Source organism: Pimephales promelas, chromosome 13 (genome assembly GCF_988280905.1).
Source record: "Pimephales promelas chromosome 13, fPimPro1.hap1.1, whole genome shotgun sequence".
Taxonomy (NCBI): domain Eukaryota; kingdom Metazoa; phylum Chordata; class Actinopteri; order Cypriniformes; family Leuciscidae; genus Pimephales; species Pimephales promelas.
The window spans coordinates 13,694,798-13,714,116 of record NC_142781.1 but is presented as its reverse complement, the minus strand read 5'-3'; the positions used below and the strand labels follow the sequence as shown (position 1 = coordinate 13,714,116).

The window sequence follows — 19,319 nt, the reverse complement described above, 5'->3', positions numbered from 1 at the left end:
AGATGGTTGCCGCTAAAAAATTTGAAGGGGGAGCCCCGGAAAAAAGTGCAGGGGAATATCGTGGACCCCCCAAATCTGAATCATGTGGAACATTGAGGGGCCTTCCATGTGGGATGTTTCACTTCAGTTACCTTAAACTGACTAAGCTCTTCTCACCCTCTTCACATTATTAATTCTGAAAAGTTTTTTAGCATTTAATGGAACGAGTTGCACTATTGAGAACTTTACATTCTGCAAGCAAACAACTGATGTCAAAGTTTTTCACGGAATTTAAATTCACAATTTTCTAAGTACATTTGAGGAACCAAGCCTTGATCTGAATTCTAGACACCGTACATCTGAAAAAACAAAAATTCCAACGTTTCTCAGATAAAGAATTTGTGTCGAGGTGATTTTTAATGGATTTAATAGTCAGTTCTCCTTGTAAGTTCCCATATGTGCTTGTGTACACACACACACACACACACACACATACATACATATATATATATATATATATATATATATATATATATATATATATATAATATACTACATATTTATATATATATATATATATATGTAGTATAATAAAAATGTAGAAAATTTCAAATGGTATAGAGGCTTTTGCATCTGAACTCTTCCTATATATATATATATATATATATATATATATATATATATATGCGCTTTATGTGAAATTACTGAACTTAAATATACAAGCTTGATAAAAATGATCATTTTAGAAGAAAATTTCATATACATACATTATGTAACACATTATATGGTTATATAATGTGGTACATAATCATTTTGTGGTCACTAAAGGCCAACTTATAGCCTACAAAAAATAAAGCAACAACAATAATGTGGATATCAAGTGCTATTTCCAGCTGCATAGCCTATATATTTCCTGCATTATTAATAGTCCCCTTCTTCCACATGCCTTTCATTCATGTTCTCTTGTCATTCATTTTACCCGAGCGTTTGGCTTACTGCGAATCCACCAGGTACATGTGTAATAGGAAAATACAGATTTTCATTCTTACTTCGCGGAGTCATCTTGAGGGAAATTCTCTAAATAAAAGCCCGCCACGAGTTCCCCTTTTCAGAGTAGAGTAAAGATAAGTTGCGGATGGAAATCCCCTGTTAGCGGAGGCGCGGCTATAAAAGCGAGGCACGCCGCCCTTTCGGCACACTTCATCACTGCTGACTGACTAGTGCGAGCTATAGCGAGCGTCGCGATGGATTTTAACAGAGCTGCCAGAATCAACTATATGGATTGTGATCTTGATGAAATGGATACGAAAAACAGGAAAATGCAACACTGCGAGGATCGCGTCGACAGCGGCGTCGATTCGCTAAAGGAGGACGAGTATAGGAAAATTGTGGAGGAAATGGAGAACTTGTCTTTGCCAAACGCAAGTGCAAATCCAAAGGGGATGTGTGAACCTTGGACAGAAGAAGTCACAGAGGACGGAGACACGTAAGTTTAACTTAAAATATTAATAATGCAGTGCGAGCTATTCTAGCGATTAAAGAGCGTGCATAAATTAACCCATTATATGCAACGACAAGTTTGGAGGGTAAAAATATATTAAATAAAACAAAGATCAATTAAAAACAAAATGCATTTATTATTAAATTATCATTGCTTTATTAAAAACAAAAATATAGCCTTGGCTATATTTTTTATGTAGAGAACAAAAAAAAACAAAAAACAAAAAAAAATTTTCCTGACGGGACCAACTATGCAATTTTGATTCTGCAGTTACAACTGTAAGCAGGCGACAAAAAGTTCTAGATAACTTTGAAATTTGTTTAAAGAAGTTATGCAAATAGTTCAATTTGCAGATATTGCTAAAGTGCGGAAGTAAACAAATACCACTTTTTGGAGCAGCGCCCAAAGTGGGCGGAGCTTGAGAAACAAAGTGCGCAGGCAGGAAAGTCCCTGGCGCGCGGCCAAGCGCATAGAATGCATCAGATGTGTAGAGCCACACTGGTTGGAAATAACCTTAAAAACTCCATTCTTGCGAAACGACCGCCTGCTTTTACTGTGTCTTTCTAAACCACATCCTCTCAGCGTGTTCTTAAAATATTTTCTAAAAACAAAACCCTCCTACATTATTTTCCAGGTATCTTCACCTTGCCATCATTCACGAGGCGGAAGATTATGCCATCCAGATCATCAAACAGTGTCAGAATGACCCGTTCCTGAACAGACAGAACAACCAAAGACAGGTAATTGAACCTCCCTGAAGAAATACTCAAACAATTAGCAAAACAAAACAAAACAAAAACGTAATTAACTTCCAATTACCATCCGCAGACTGCACTCCATCTCGCCGTCATCACGGAACAGCCACACATGGTGGACCGACTGCTGAAGGCCGGCTGTGATCCACGACTGGTCGATCAAAGTGGAAACACGGCCCTCCACATCGCCTGCAAAAGAGGGTCTCTGTCTTGCTTCTCAGTACTCACTCAGATTCAGACTCAGCATCTGCGCTCCATTCTCACCTTCCCAAACTACAGCGGTAAGTCAAAGACCCCCCCTGACCATTTGAGCTTGTGCCTTTTTTGAAGTACAGTTTTTAAAGTATCATCCTTTTTTATCACAGGACATACATGTATCCACATAGCAGCCGTTCAAAATTACCTCTCAATGGTGGAAAGCCTGGTCCAGCTCGGGGCCGACGTAAACGCAAAGGTACGTTACTTGCCATTCCTACACCTATTTTTCTTTTTTCAATACGTCCCAGCGACATAAATGACTCGCTCGAATGCTTGAAAAGAGAACTGACCGTGGTTTTTCTCCCGTTCAGGAGCAGTGCAGTGGCCGCACGTCGCTTCATTTGGCCGTGGACACGCAGAACCTGGAACTGGTGCACACGCTCATTGCTTTGGGAGCTGATGTCAACAGTCTCACCTATGGCGGATACACGCCGTACCACCTGACATTCGGGCGACACAACAGCGAGATCCAGAGGCAGCTTTACAGCCGGACGGCCCAAGAGCTCAGGCCGATGCCGGAGAGCGAGTCGGAGGACAGCGAAGAGGAGCTTTCGTCTGACGATGACTGTGTAAGTTTTCTCCCAAAACGCCATTCCTTGTTGTTATTCATGTGGGATATTACTTCATAAACTTATATACATGCCTCTTTTTTTTATAGATGTATGACGACATCCAGTTCTGTGGGAGATAGTCTGACCATCAGGACATTTCCCATAATGCAAAGCAGCTAAGGCTGTAGGTGCTGTCTCAAGGTCTGTGCCGGGGTGTGCAGTATCCCAGGACGCCAGTCCCTTAGTGGGACATGGAAAAAGCTGCTCCCCCTGCCCGCGAGGACGTGATCGCGGTGGTGGAAAGAACCCCAGATACAGCTGGACTACAACATATACCGATGTTTTTGAAGCCAAAGAGTTGGGAAAACATGTATATTTTCTGAACATATATATATAGAGAGAGAGATATATTTTTATATTTGTTAATAAGTCAAATGAAACATTTGTAAATAACGTTTATAGTCTATCTATTACACTGTGAAAATATCTTTTACATTAAAAACGAAAGAAATGAATTCCGAGTTTGGGTGTTTCTTGTGTCGAATGTCCAGAAAGCCTGGAAATTTTCTCGAGTTGTGAAACTTGTGAAAGAACATCACATTCCAGGACATAGTGGTAATTGAGAAAAAAAGCCCTCGATGTTGTACTGTAACTGCTGTCGTTTCCTTTCTGGAACACATGAGTCACGTTAGATGCGTCACTGTAGTTTGAATAAAATTCCTTGGGTCTGCTGAAATGGAGTCATATCTAACTGACTCATGCTTAGTGTGAAGTTCCCCACAAGAAAGAGAAATGAACACCTGACCGCTAAAGGTGCCAGGCGCAGAATCATTACGTATTCCACACCTTGGATTTTATTACGGGACTGTACGAACAGATCATCCATAAAACAAACAATTGGTCAGTGTGTTTTATGGATTACTCAGACTAAGGCATTACTTATTAAGGCATTAATCATGTTTCTGGAGACGGATAAGCCAGGGAAATTCCATTTGAGTCTCACAGGAGCTATTAAAATAATTTGGAAAGATTTCAATATGACAATCATCCACAACACTGTCACATGGCTGCAGTTGTTTAGTTAAATACAGTACTTAGAAATATTACTGTCATTTTAAACTGTAGTTAATTCCTTTAATTGCAACGCTGGATCTGGATTTTCAGCAGCCATTACTTCAGTGTCACATGACCCATATGTATGTGTGTGTGTGTGTATACATATATAGTTTCATGAACAATGCACAACAATTCATAGGTTAATGCTAATTTATACATATATTTATTGTTCATTGTTAATTCCTGTTTGTTAATACATCGACTATTTCTATTTATAATTTTTGACTTCAAATGTTACAAATATTTTAGCACATGTAAAAATTAAAGGAGTAGTTCACTTAAAAAAAAAACATTTGCTGATAATTTACTCACCCCCATGTGATCCAAGTTGTCCACGTCTTTCTTTCTTCAGTCGAAAAGAAATTAAGGTTTTTGATGAAAACATTCCAGCATTTTTCTTCATATAATGGACTTCAATGGGAACCAAAGGGTTCAAATGAGTTTCAGTGCAGCTTCAAAGGGCTTTAAACGACACCAGACGACGAATAAGGGTCTTATCTAGCGAAACAATCGCTCATTTAAAAAAAATAAATAAAAACGTTTAAGTTTTATAAGCACAAATGCTCGCCTTGCTCTGTTCTGTGATGCACGTTTGTGACTCATCCAAACGAACGAATCTTTTTTCGAGTCATGACTCGAAGGGTCCTAGATAAGACCCTTATTCATCGTCTGGTGTCGTTTAAAGCCCTTTGAAGCTGCACTGAATCTCTCATTTGGGCCTTGAACCATTTGGTTCCCAATGAAGTCCATTATATGGAGAAAATCCTGGAATGTTTTCATCAAAAACCTTAATTTCTTTTCAACCGAAGAAAGACGTGGACATCTTGGATGACAAGGGGGTGAGTAAATTATCAGCAAAAGTTTTTTAAAAAAGTGAACTACTCCTTTAATGCTAATTTATACAAGTATTTATTGTCCATTGTTAATTCCTGTTTGTTAATAATACATCAACTATTGTTTATTTCTATTTATAATCTATGACTACAAATATTTTAGCACATAACCATTGCTAATAATGAATGCTGTAAAAGCTTCATGATACCTTGAACAGATTTTCTAATCTGCATGTATTTGTGGACCAGATTTATTGTGGGAATTCTACGGAAAATTACCAAAAAAAAAAAAAAAAAATTTGTTCAAACTTCCAGTCACGCTACAAAGTTGAAGCGAGTCAAATGATCAGGAGTGTGAATAAACTCTAAAGCATGGGTTTGACTTTCCTTGCGTGATCTTCTCTAGTGAGCCCTAAGCAACTTTTAATACACTTAAGACGCTCAAAGTTCACAAATAACTCCACGAAGCGAGAAGCACGCCTCTAAACGATTTCCCCATTGTCAAATCAGCTTGGGAAAACACTGGATGCAGCGAAAATGAAACATATGCATGTCAGGGATTCCCCTAGCCAAACGCTCACTCGTTCACATACACCAGAAGAAAAAGAGAAAGGAAGAGCGCTGGAATCTTACAAATATTTTTCTCAAAATGTATTTAATGGAACGGGGAATTTACATAAGAACAAAAGATCTGAATGGGATCCTACGCATCGTGAACACCGTGAGCAGCGGCCTGGAGATCTCAGTCCCTCTCAGACAGACAGACCAAATGAGTGTCCAATTCTGACTCGGACAGAATCCTGAAACAGAGCAACTCCTTTTAGGTGCCACGACCACGAAAAATATACTCAGAGGTAGAACATGCATCAGACATATACTAGGCTTGTTGCATCACTTGACGAAAATCAGTACTGAAGCGAACAACTGCTTTTCTAGAATTGATTTCCTGTAGAACAGAGACTCTCAAGTGTAAAAGAACGCGGTTCTTCTTGCACCCACCTGAATCTCGGATCCTCTGCTGTGACGACGCCTACCTCCAACTCAGAAGGCTTGAAATCGATTGCCAGCACAGTTGATAAACATGTGACTGCCGTCTGTGGATGGAAATGTGTGATTTATATACAATACCAGTCAGTTTTGCATCATAAGATTTTTAATGTTTTTAAAAGAAGTCTTTTCTGCTCACCAAGGCTGGATTTATTTGATTAAAAATACCAAAAACAGTAACAATTTAAGATAACTGTTTCTTTAAGCATCAAATCATCATATTAGACTGATTTCTGAAGGATCATGTGACAATGAAGAATGGATTAATTATGCTGAAAATGCAGCTTTGATCACAGGAATAAATGACACTTTACTACCATTTTTAAATTGTAATAATATTTGACAATATTACTTTTTTTTGGTGCATTTTGAATCAAGTAAATGCAGCCTCGATGAGCAGAAGAGACTTATTTTAAAAACAGTAAATATCTTACTGATCCAAAACTAGTATTTGACTTGTACTGCACTTATTAAATAATACGTTTTTGGCTTTAGGATGTACACAGGATATATAACAGTACAGCACACTTTATTTAAATATATATTTTAAATTATTGATATAACCTTTCCTTTTTTCATACATTTCAAAGTACAAAAAATTACCATTATTCTCCTAATTGTGTAATATATACGAAAGCTAGCATATATATAACCAAACCTTTTGGTAATATCTTTAACTACATTATTGAGCAAACAAAGCAAGTTTAGAGGAAGTTGACATTTCCATTCCAAAGAAATTGTGCTATAGTGACAAAAGACCCAGATCTGCTAAAAACCACAGTGGAACCAGATGGTTAAATGTAATTACAAAAAAAGTGAAAAAGTTATCTTTTAGCCTCATTGGTTTGCAAATACTACTTGTTTTGTCATCTAATGCACTGACATTAATAGCTAAAATAATGTTTTTTTTACTTATGTACATAACTTGATTGTTTCGAGGCTTCCGGCCTCACCCACTTCCAGTTATTTTAGCTGAAAAAACCCAGTCTGTTATGGTGATTGATATTGCAAAACTTGTGCAATATTTACTTGTTATTTTAATTTAGTATTGAAATAATTTTTTTAAAAGTTTTTAGCGCAAATTATTACACCATTTACTGCATTTTGTTGCTTTTTCCGTTATTTCCCTATAGGCACATTCACAGAAAATAGCTTATTCCCTATTGAAAAATAAGGTTCAAATTTGCTGACACCTGAAAGCACAAAAATAACATTTTTACCTGCGGCATACTGCTAAAATTAAATGATAAGCTGGTGTGGGCAATGTTAGCCGCTGAAATCAATTCTGCTAAAGCTGTATAGAAATGTCTTCTTGAATTGTAGCCTGTTGTGATGTACCTCAACTGTCTGCGCGAAGGTCCAATCGAGTTTCTTCTTGACTTTTTTCTCCAGGAAGCTTGTAGCCTCTGTCTGCTTGACTCCTGCTGCTGTGGCCTTGAACCCACAGTAATAACCTGCTGGGTCACACTTGTACACCTGTGGCCCCAGCTCTTCATCCAGACCAATAACAATCATGCCTGGAACAGAAACAATACACAAACCTTAAAGGAACTTTGCAGGGAACACATATGAGCATAAAACAACCAACATGCAAAGTTAAAGTCATCATGAAATCAAAAACGACCTTTCTTGTTTTTTAATGAAATATTAGGGTATTTGTTATTTCGATTCTTGAGGTGAATCAAATTTCGATTTTGATTGTAGTTTACTGTTTTGTGTTACTTTTCTTATTTGACTGCGCTAGACAGTTTAATAGATCTAGAAGGAAAAAAATCCCTCTGAATTAAACGTAAACCTTGATTTTTTTAGTAAAGCCAATATTATAAAACAAATGCCTTTTTCAGGTAGAGAAGCATAGGTTTATTAAACATGTAGTTAGAAATACTACCAAAATTGAATAATCAAATGTAAAAATTAGTCTTCACTGTATGAGTTAAATATAACATGATTCATAACAAGGATTAAAAAAAGTGTTTCTTTGTAAAGCCTAGAAATGGTTGTGCGTGAAAATTCCAGTAACTGAGCAGATTGTGAAATACTCAGACCGCGTCTGGCACCAACAACCATGCCACGCTCAAAATTGCTTAAATCACCTTTCTTTCCTATTCTGACGTTCAGTTTGGAGTTCAGGGGATTGTATTGACCAGGACCACACCCCTAAATGCATTGAAGCAACTGCCATGTGATTGGTTGATTAGATAATTGCATTAATGAGAAAACAGGTGCTCCTAATAATCCTTTCAAGTGTTTTTCTTTGCATAAATCTAAACCTATAATAGGAGACCTCCAAAACAACAATAGAATATTTAAAAACACACAATAATAGGGGTAATTTTAACTACTTTATAAGTGCGTGTAAATAACTGAGGAAAAAGTGTTTACTTACAGCAGCCGAGCGGCCTCATCTCTGCGTTTTGTGTATAAACCTGAGAGATATCAGCGATCCTTTTACAAAGCATGTCTACTGGAATCTCATAGCCATACTTGTACTTCCAGTTCGCCGCCTCATAGCGAGCTCGCTGCACCTGAGACCTGCTGTCAGCTGAACACAAACACAAGGCAATGAGGAGTGCATCACTTCCAGCAGACATCGTGAACACTACCATGTGGATGAGATCTGTACCTGTCATTCCTGACATCACGCAGCCAATGCTCTCTGTGATTCTGAATAAGTGAGTGACAGTGGAAGAGTCCAGCAGCTTGTCCTGGAAAATAGAGAATAGCATCATAAGAACATGAATTAAACGTCCCCTTTACCACCAAACGTCCTGCATGTTTACACCACAGAAAAGGTATTACGGGTCAAAACAAACTGAATTCAAGGCAAATCAAATTAATGTTTGAATGTGTTTATTTGTGGGGTGGTTATAACAACCCCCGCCAAGCCATTTTGGTGGAAAAACGGTACATGAAAGCAGACTTACTGGGACTTTTTTCTGTGTGACGACTACAGCACAGTCTTTCCCCCGAACAGCAACTGATGTCAGACCGCCCTGGTTTATGGCCTTGAACGCATATTCTGTAAGAATGAAATGAAGTTATATAGAAAGTTGTATATGTGATGCATGCAATTCACTAGCAAAAGTGAATGAGTAATTTGGTGCATTACGACAAAGTGATATAAAATAAATAAGCACAAAATAAGCTTCATAAATTTGAAAGAGTCCATCCATCATGCTTTGACAGTTAAAAAAATAAATGTAGTAAGTACAGTATTTTGAGGTTTATGGTATTTCACAATGAGCCTCTTTTTTATACAAAAGCTCTTAACGTGCTGAGAAGTACAAATGCAATACAACTTTTGGTATTAACAGAAGAATATGATTTACAAGAAAATACCTAGAAATTTATTTTATTTGTTATTTAATTATTTTTCTTTGTAATGCACGTGATCCTACTGTATATATAATGCATATATAAGTTGTTTGTACGAATTGTTCAATTTTACACAACACTTTTTTGGCGGAAACTGCGGTTGCCATGGTAAATATTTATAAAATGAGCCATGAACTACACCTTAACCGGCAGATATGTCAAGGCACATCACTGATGCATTAGAGCAGTTAACATATATTTATAAGACAGTCACATTGTTGTTAAATTGATATCTGTAAATGTGTTCAATTAAATTATTACATTTATTTTAAAAACATAACTGAGCCGATTCTCCTACATTCACTCCCTGCTCGTGCTAACGGTCTAGTTAGTTGACTAAATAATAGGATTTTATATATATTAAAAAAACACACATTCAGTTAAAATAAGTTTTAGATGACAGAATAATAATAATAGCATTTCACAATAAGCAGCTGCTGTAAGAGTGAGTGATTGAGCTGAACATGACTGTGCACTTACTAGCTGTTTTTTCAAGTCAAATAAAGTCTTCCGTACTCACCTACTTGGTAAAGTCTTCCTTCCGGAGAAAAGATAGTGATGTGACGGTCAAACCCCGCGCTAGAACCCCGGGACATGTTTGTAAGAAGTTTATTTAACGTAAAATTGCAAAAGCGATGCAGGCTACACAGAATAGCAACATGCAGAACGAAAGACCCGGAAGCAGTGTGCAGAGATTGTTTTTCCGGGTCAGAATCGAACGCAAAAGTGCATTTTGTTATTATTATTGATAATTTTACAGTTTTTAGCACAAACGAATGTTCCTCTGTTTAGCTTTCTCTGTTTTATAATCCATTTTACACTGACCCAAATACAAATTAAAAGAAAAGAAATAAAACAGTATTTTTTAAAAACATAAATTATGTATACTGACATTAGACTCCAGTCATACCAGTCTTTAAAAAAAATCTGTATTGTTTTATAGTGGGTCCTCCCCTGTCAAAAGTCAACAAGTACTCTTAAAGTTATCTAGTTTACCCAAAAATGAATGTAAAATGAAATGAAAAGTATGTCATTAATGACTCCGTTCATCTTCAGAACACAGTATTTTAGATTAAGTCCGAGAGATTTCTGATCTCCCTTGAAAATGTACGGTAGGTTATACTGTCCTTGTCCAGAAAGGAAATAAAGACATCATCAAAGTAGTACATGTGACATCAGTGGGTTAGTTCAAAATTTTTTTAAGTATCGAAAATACATTTTGGTCCAAAAAAAAAAAAAAAAAAAAAAACTATGACTTTATTCAGCATTGTATTCTCTTCCGGTTCTGTTTTCAATCTGTTTTCACGCTATCCGGACACGGAGCATATATAAACATTTAAATAATAACAACTTTTTCATTATAATTACCAAACTGTTGATTTCTACATGGCAGTTCAATTAATATTGTATTTTTAGACCATTGGTATTGACTGGTTTTAGTTTTTTTATTGGTATAAGAGCTAGAGAGATATTTGGAGGAAACGCATACAGATGCAAAAAGGCATATGTCAATTCCATCAGACATACCACCAATCAATCCACCAGAATACCAAATAGAGGTCTGTGCACCTAAGTGGAAAGAGGTAAAGTCAAGCGCTTCATCATCTCCAGGGCCTAATGGAGCCATTGGGTTAATTTTTTTAATAAAATTTTTAACCCAACGTTTGGGTTTGTTCATATCTGACCCAAAGTTGGGTAAAAACAACCCAGCATTTTTAGAGTGAAGGGATAGTCCACCATTTTTCATATTAAACTATGTTATTCCCTCAACTAAGTTGAGTTGATACGTACCTCTGTCGTCTCAGTGAGTGCACTTAATCGCTCAGGTGCGCGAGACACTTTGATAGCACTTAACTAACCCAGTTCATTCAATATGGGCCAATCACCTCCACGTTTTCCCCATTTAAATACAGTTACTCAAGCAGTGTAACTCGACCTAGGACGGTGACACATAATAAAACGTTGCGTTTTTTTAAGTGTGTAGATAACCATATTGTATACAGAGATTCCCATCACCATATGGAAGAAAGAAGCATAAATGGATGGAGAAGCATTATTGTAAAGCTACGTCTTAGTTTGTGCTTATCATGGCGAAAGCTGAGAACAAATCAGCATGAAGTTTTTTTTTTGTTTTTTGTTTTTTAATATTTAGTTACTTAAAGTGATAGTTGACCCAAAAATACAAAAAGAAGACATTTTTAAGTATGTCAAACCAAATAGTTGATGGTAGCCATTATTTTCCAGTACCCCCCCCCCCCCCCTTAGTCAATGGGGTCCATCTACTTTTTGTTTTGATATTCTTAAAATATCTTCTTTTGTGTTCAGTAGAAAGAAAGAAAGATTTTTTTTCAAAGGTTTGCTAAATTGTTCACCTGACCAGCTGTGTCTTGCAATTCACCTTATTAATAATAACCACAAAATATGTTTTACCAGCACTCCAAAGGTTTTACAAAAACATAAAAAGCCCCTCTGTTAAACTTTTAACCTCTAACCCTAACCCTAAACCCAACTTCCTTTAGACACTGGTTGCCATATAATTTGTGGTTGTTTTTCACATAAACTTTCTCAGATGCAGCCAAACATTTTAAAAGGAAAGCTTATACCTCAATGTTAATGAAAACAAACTATCACATCTTAAATGCATGTTTAAAATCTAGGTATCTCAGCCCATCCTTTCAAATGTTAAAATGTATGAAATTTAGGGCAATTCTTTGTTCTTGACCCCAAACCTCTGAGTTACGTGTTTGGCTGTTCTGACTTGGAGTTTCAGATGTTACTGACCACACGGTTGTGAATGCTCTCTATCTCATCTCTTAGAATGTCCTGTTTCCGAGAAAATGGTTTAAACTTATCTCAACTCACTTCCTTTAGGCTTTGGTATTTGATTCGTAGAAGCATAGATATAGCCTAGTTCGCGCAGAGAAATCACATGCTTTAAGGTAAGGAGATGAGGCAAAAGATGCGCACAATACATTTTACTGTTTGTCTTTTCATATATTTATTCATTTCAGTCCAGTTGTAGAGTGGTTGTATTGTTAAACATCACAGAGAGGTAAAATGAGGGAAGAAAACAAACCATTTGCAATAGCAAAAGTACCTGAAGTGCAAAAAGTGGTGAGAAACGGCCATTTCTATAACACCCACCACACTGAAATCCCTTTGTGGTCCAATTCATCTCTGGAGTGTTTAACTGTGAGCGCGTGTCGGATCTGTTTCCTGCTCTCTCACAGGTACCACCGCAGATAGAGTTGTGTGATGTGTGAATCTGGAGGCTGGTAAAAACCAGAACACGCATAACAGACATTGGCCAAAATAAAGCAACTATAAATGGAAAAGTACTATAAATATATATTGTGGGTGAAAATATATTCATTGAAGGTCAGTGACATTTTTAACAATCAAACATGACATCTAAAAGAAAAGTCCCTGTGGACACTTCCTATTTTAATACCCTGTGTAATGAAAAGAGTGAATGAACTTCCAAACAGATGGAAATGGACAAATATTCCTTAATGTTTCGATCCAGTTTGTCTTAATGCTGCCCGAATCACACACTGTTCCTTCGTTGGCCAGAGGAGAACTGGCCCCAGACTGAGTCTGGTTTCTCCCAAAGTTTTTATCTCCATTTCCTAGTACATTTACATAAAACATACTAATGGTGGATGAATCGTGTGTGTGTGTGTAAACAAACAGTTGCGTCCTCATTGACTTCCATAGAATGAAAAAAAATAAAAAATACCATGGAAGTCAATGGGGCCCAGAAACCATCTGGTTAGGCTACCAACATTCTTCAAAATATCTTCTTTTGTGTTCAACAGAAGAAAGAAACCCATTCGGGTTTGGAACAACTTGAGAAAAATGTCAGAACATTTTTGGGTCAATATCCCTTTAAAAATAAAGGTGGTCTGCCAGCTTTCTTCAAACACAAAATAATATGTTCGGTGAACTTCAAATTAATGTTTTTCTTGTACATGTAGATCCACATTGAATCAGCTTGTATTTTAGGCTAATACCAACATTGAAGTTACATAGGCTAATATGTACTTTCTAAGCTTGTGTATTAATTGAAAATGTTCTATACACCAAATGAAGTGGTGAACACAGCACATGGACAAATGATGTCTGGATGGATGTCTGATTCAATCATCAAAATATGAGGGAAATTTTTTAGATTTTTAAATACTTTAAAGATGAGGGAGGAGCAAAACATCAAACTATTTTTTGAGGGGAACAAAAAGGCAAAATAGAGGTTTACTATACAAAAAATGCATAAAAACAAAAGCTCACATGAAAAATCATGCATTGACTACTACATGCATAATCAGTTATCAATATTTCACTCTGTCTTGAAAAGACAGAACCAATGAACTCACCAGTGAACTAATGAACTCACTTTCATTGGTTTTATCACTTTTGCATGTGTTCAAAATTTCATTGTATGTCAGCCCGTCCAAAAATGTCAACAATTGACTCATCTGAAAAAAGGGTAAAGATGTCAATTTTCCTAATCTATTTTCGCCACTGCTATGTGCTGGGATGGGAAGAAATCAAAATCATGAATCATAACATAAACATCAATTTTACAGCAAAAAATAATCAAAAATCAAAATAAACAGATCATTGACCCATTAGAACATTGACCCACATTAATGGAACACTGTTAAATCGATATCTGTAAATGTTCAATTAAATTATTACATCATTAAGGATGGATTCTCCATCATTCACTTCCTTGTGAATGTAAGTTCTTGCTGTTGAACATTTATAAGTTGCTACTAAATGGCCCAAAAATGTACTTTAGATTAAGAACTTTAAATTCACTAGTTCAATCAACCTTTAAAATAGAGTTTGTCTGACAAAACCAAAGTTATATATATATATATATATATATATATATATATATATATATATATATATATATATATATATAAATAGGCTTGAAATCTGAACCTCCTCTTTGATTCTCTTTGTTTCTGTCAGGCCCCAGAAACACAGTTACTGTTTCTGCTCTATTACGTGATCTTGAATTTCAACTATGAAATACGACAAAATATGTCATGCTTCGGTGGAGTATAAAAAAAAAAAAAAAAAAACTTACTGAGTGGACATGGGTCTTGACATGTACTGGATTTGGATGAAGCTGCGAGTGAATCATGGATATCTCAAAATTCCCCTCACACAGCCAACATGAAGTCATTATTTTGTACATGGATTGAGCCAAAACTAAATATGAGGTCATCATCACTCCACACTTCTCAATATCACACTACCACCTATCCTGCAAAAAACGAAATAAAATCATGGTGTACAAACCCTTATCAGCAAGGTGTATTTAGTAAGTCTGTGAATGTGTAGTGAGCAGTCCCTTAAATAGTTACAGTTCCTCTTCTCTAAAATCCCCTGAACTTTCCCTGTCACAAATGTGTGATAATGCGTATCCCAGAAAAGCATGCAAGGCTGCTGAGGCGCTTCACCAAAACAATAACATTGCAGAAACAGGACTTTTGATTTGAATCAAGAGTTTAACTGTCATTGGTGAAAGGAAGCACAAAGCTGCCAGCTGCTTCCCAGAGGATATTGTGCAGAGGACATGGAGTGGGGATTTACACATCCGTAATTGATCAGGCACTCGGGGAATTCCCTCGTGCATGTATCTATTTGCTTTTTATAACCGAGGCGTATTATATACTTGAACCAAACCTCAGCGGGCTAACGCTTTTCTTATGGTGTCAACATCTGCTACTACTGTTACACCTTCACATTTTTTTTTTTTTGTCGTGGGCCAACTTCAAAACACGCACGCCTTCGAAAAAAAAAAATCCAAAGCTTACAACATGCTCTGCTACAGTATGTGTGAAAATGGGTATTTGAGTTATGGGAACGGGGCTTTTAGTTGATGCAGTGCACAATATAGCAAGAGCATTTACCACAGATCTTTTGATGTGGGTATGTATATTTTCCCCCAAGACATGAAACAAGACTCATCTCTTTGTGTTCTACATGTGACACTATGTAAAATGAACCATGCCTCTCTAGGGGCTCTTTTTAAGGGTATTCATCCAGTGGTAACAGATGGAAATGTCCCCAGTGAGCAGTTGTATAGAGGAGTATGTAAGGGGAGTTCCTTTCTTTCCTTTTTTTTAATGGTAGCTGATTCTTTTAAATAACTTTCCCATAAAAAATAGAACAGTAAATTCTCTGAATTAAATCACTTTTTTTCTGGTGCAGATGCAGAACACAGTTGAGAGATGCACAGACTAATGTAATTCACACTTAATTTCTCTCTCTCTCTCTCTAACTGCATTAATAACCACATTAATTATGAACAAATGACCACCAATATGTTTAAAAGAAAAAAAAAAGTAGTTTTTTTTTAGGGAGAATCAATATAAATACCTATAATGTTTATAAAATAATTATTTCAAACATAGGAATTATTCACAACTACCCTTTTACAAACATGGTGTTTAAAAAAGGTTTTAGTTGGTAATTTGTTGGTAAAAAGAACATCACATAGTCTGTTGGTCACATACAAGACACAAAAGTTCACTTCAACACATTACTTTCCATTCTTGAGAGTAGAAATGATGCGCGTCATGACTCTGACCACACTTGTCAACATGCAAAACATGCAAATGAACGAGCCTGGACAAGACAAAGAGTCGTAAAATTCCCTCGAAAGGGGCATTTTCCTAGAGGCTCGCACAACTCCTGAGGGTGTGAAATCTTCATGCTTTAAAATCACTGATCATCAAGATCAGCTCTCTCTTCTTCCTCTCTTCCGCGCTTCATCATATGAATAGGCGCTGATACCGCTTGAGCACCCACGGAAAATACCGAGCACCCACGTGTGCCAGACTGCCAGTGGGCTACATTCATTTAAAACGAAACATTGCAGTTGGTGCTATGTGAAACATCTGTCACTGTGATTGTTGTGTCAATGTCAGTCAGTGTTTCTCGGATGAAAATGCATCTGATCGTGGTTACGTTACGTGCCAGTTAAACTATTGATCTCCAATCCTGTCTATATTTGTGAGAAGTGGCGCTGTCCTGAGTTGCCTACTTTATGGCTTTATTATCAAGTAAATAGGTGTGTGTGTTCGTGTCGCACATCGGATGAGAAGCGTGGGGCCATGTCTTTAAAATTCGAACACATTATACTCTATGAGTGTACACACTGGCGTCGCCATTCGGGGTGTATCCGCGGGGCCTAGAAACGCGGGGCCTCAAAATCATGCCGTGCCACCGAGCGCAGTTTACACATTTTATATTAAATTTACATTTATTTGCCTCAAGTTGTCGTTAATGTATACTCACCCTGTGCTGCAATATACATTTAGTTTTACATTCATTTACAGAAATCAGCTGGTTGAATGAAAATTACTGATGTTTTCAGGTGATATTCTCAATTCATTCAGTTAAAGGACACACTGCACTGTACTTCTCGTCCGGTGCGACCAGCGCATCCTAATTATATTGTCTATGTATTTGCTTCTTTTTTATTAATCCAAGCAATTTGTTGATGAAACATATTAAAATGAAGATACAATTTATACAAAACGAAATTCACTTTAAAGAAAGGTTTTCAGCAGTAGAACTGATAAGAGGAAGGTTCTGAAATGCAAAGATTTTTTGACTAGGCCTACTTACGGAGTAAAACGTAAATCGGCGCCTATGATCATATGACTCCTTCGTGTTTTTCCTTTCTACTTTATCCATTTCTCCAGACGAGTAAATGAACTTAGTCTGAATTGTTTCTTACGTCCGAGACCTTTAACCCTTGTTTGAAAGCTCGTTTATCGAGCTTTCAGAGCATTAAAGGGTTAATTCACCCAAAAATGATTAGTTAGTTTAGGTTAGTTCACCCTATACACAAAGGAAGATATTTGGAAGAATGTTTTAATCAAACAGATCTCATTCCCCATTGACTACAATGGGGAGTGAGATCTGTTTGATTAAAACATTCTTCCAAATATCTTCCTTTGTGTATAGCAGAACAAATAAATACATAGAGGTTTGGAACAACATGAGGGTGAGTAAATACTGACGGAATTTTCATTTTTGGGTGAACTAACCCTTTAAGATTGTGTTTTTTTTTCCGTGTTGTCTCTCCAAAGGTTTAACTGTCCAGGTGAATTTTTGAGCTAATAGAAATATCCCAGGTTCCCTACATAGCTCATGGTCATCATGCGTTTGGTTGGAAACCAAAGTGAAAGTCTGAAAACATATAAGGGATGAACATTTTATTACAGTCCAGTTTAATTGAAGTGAGAATTTGTGGTTTTGGGTTGGGGTATAAATGGAAATGGCTGTACTACAACCTCCCTTATTAACAAATAGGCTAATCTGAAAGTTAATAGGCTAATGTAAGTTTGCAAAGTCTCAGTAATTCCTCTATTTATAGCTGACTACTGGTGTGCATGATATAAACTAGCCTACCTAAAACAGGCAGAACCTGATTTCGCAAAGTACAACATGTCCCTGTATGATTATTGTTGATCCTGAAACAACATTCCAATCAACAAATCAGATTTGTTGTTGGACAAGTTTATGTCAAGTTTAGGCTTACAACCAGAGTTAGGTGCTTCCTTCTGATAGGTTGTGATAGATTACAACCTGTCTTTTCCCTCTGATATCAAGGATAATTTATGGGTAGGACTGCATTTTTGGGCAGGAATGTTGTTCCGCAGGATCAAATATGTTATGTGTCTAACTCTGCAAAATCTGGATGTGACTCATCAAGCCTTGATCCAATTAGCTGAAATTAAAGTGTTTAATTTCTGCATGAGTATAGCAAAACTTAACAGATTTACAAAAATAATGACTCTGTTTGCCATTGGCCATATACACTTAGCCCCCAAACTCACATTGGTTGAGTAAATGTAGCTGTCTTGGGCTGGTCAGGATGTTCAAACAAACACAATACAAATTCTTCCTGTACTCATAATGCTTGCATGCTGCGCTGGCCTGTCGAAAGCAAAGGCTTATACAGGAAGAGGAAATGGTTGAACTATGCTTAGTACTGGACAAAATGTCCCTAAATTTCCCCAACTGAAAGTCCTCTATGAGTGAGCTCATTTACGTCTGGAGTGACCACACCAGCCCTAACCACAACTTAGTAAATAGAGAGTTTATGCATTAAATCCTCATGAAGAACAAGCATACACCCAGATAAAAACTGATTACACCCTCATTTATTTATTTTTGTATCAAAACCCATTTAGGAGTGTATGGTGAAGACTATGACTCATTTACACATGCAATGATATGAATCCCTGTGCAATAAGACTTAAAATTATGAATCAGGTCGTTATATAACCAAAAGTGCCTTTATGAGGGCTTTATATGTTAAACTATGTTGTGTGCTGGCATGCACGTTTGCACTTGATGTCTAAACCACAAACAAAAATACAAGATCGAACATGGTTAGCCAAACTGAAAAATACCAAAAATCTCCCCAATATGTGTTCACTATCAAAGGGAAAACTGGTTCCATTTTTTTTTTTTTTTTTGGCATGTCTACTCACTCAGGCTGTGTGGTTTACAGTGAGGGTAGACCTGACCTCTTGTCTTTGCAGAAGTTTTCGGTCTGCGCTCGTGGAGCAGGCTGGTGGGGACTTTCCACAGCTGAGGGTGTAACAGCGTTTTATATTCAGTATGTCTTCGCACAGCACGATATAACAAGTAGCCTATCACTCACATTCTCGTTTGTTGGTTTTGATACTCTTTCTTGCGAAACTGTTGATAGATAGATAGATAGATAGATAGATAGATAGATAGATAGATAGATAGATAGATAGATAGATAGATAGATAGATAGATAGATAGTTTGAAAACATTGCCTTGATTCTTCATGTTGTTGTACAAGTTGAATGTAAAAATCGCTGTGCATGTTTGTCAATGT

The 19,319-nt window shown here is 36.8% G+C and overlaps 2 protein-coding genes across 2 annotated transcripts; one reads left to right on the top strand and one right to left on the bottom strand.

The window, feature by feature from the left end:
• Window positions 1–1,162: 1,162 nt before the first annotated feature.
• Window positions 1,163–3,559, top strand: nfkbiaa (nuclear factor of kappa light polypeptide gene enhancer in B-cells inhibitor, alpha a). Its single transcript, XM_039693241.2, has 6 exons — window positions 1,163–1,465; window positions 2,115–2,220; window positions 2,309–2,516; window positions 2,601–2,689; window positions 2,805–3,062; window positions 3,152–3,559. Exons 1-6 carry the CDS (start codon window positions 1,224–1,226, stop codon window positions 3,182–3,184), a joined length of 936 nt encoding a protein of 311 aa, XP_039549175.1. The 5' UTR covers window positions 1,163–1,223; the 3' UTR covers window positions 3,185–3,559.
• A 2,070-nt stretch (window positions 3,560–5,629) lies between these two features.
• Window positions 5,630–10,113, bottom strand: psma6b (proteasome 20S subunit alpha 6b). The gene is made up of 7 exons (XM_039693501.2): window positions 9,936–10,113; window positions 8,965–9,059; window positions 8,664–8,745; window positions 8,427–8,582; window positions 7,379–7,557; window positions 5,993–6,087; window positions 5,630–5,793 (listed from the first exon to the last, which is right to left on the bottom strand). Exons 1-7 carry the CDS (start codon window positions 10,009–10,011, stop codon window positions 5,736–5,738), a joined length of 741 nt encoding a protein of 246 aa, XP_039549435.1. The 5' UTR covers window positions 10,012–10,113; the 3' UTR covers window positions 5,630–5,735.
• Window positions 10,114–19,319: the final 9,206 nt, after the last annotated feature.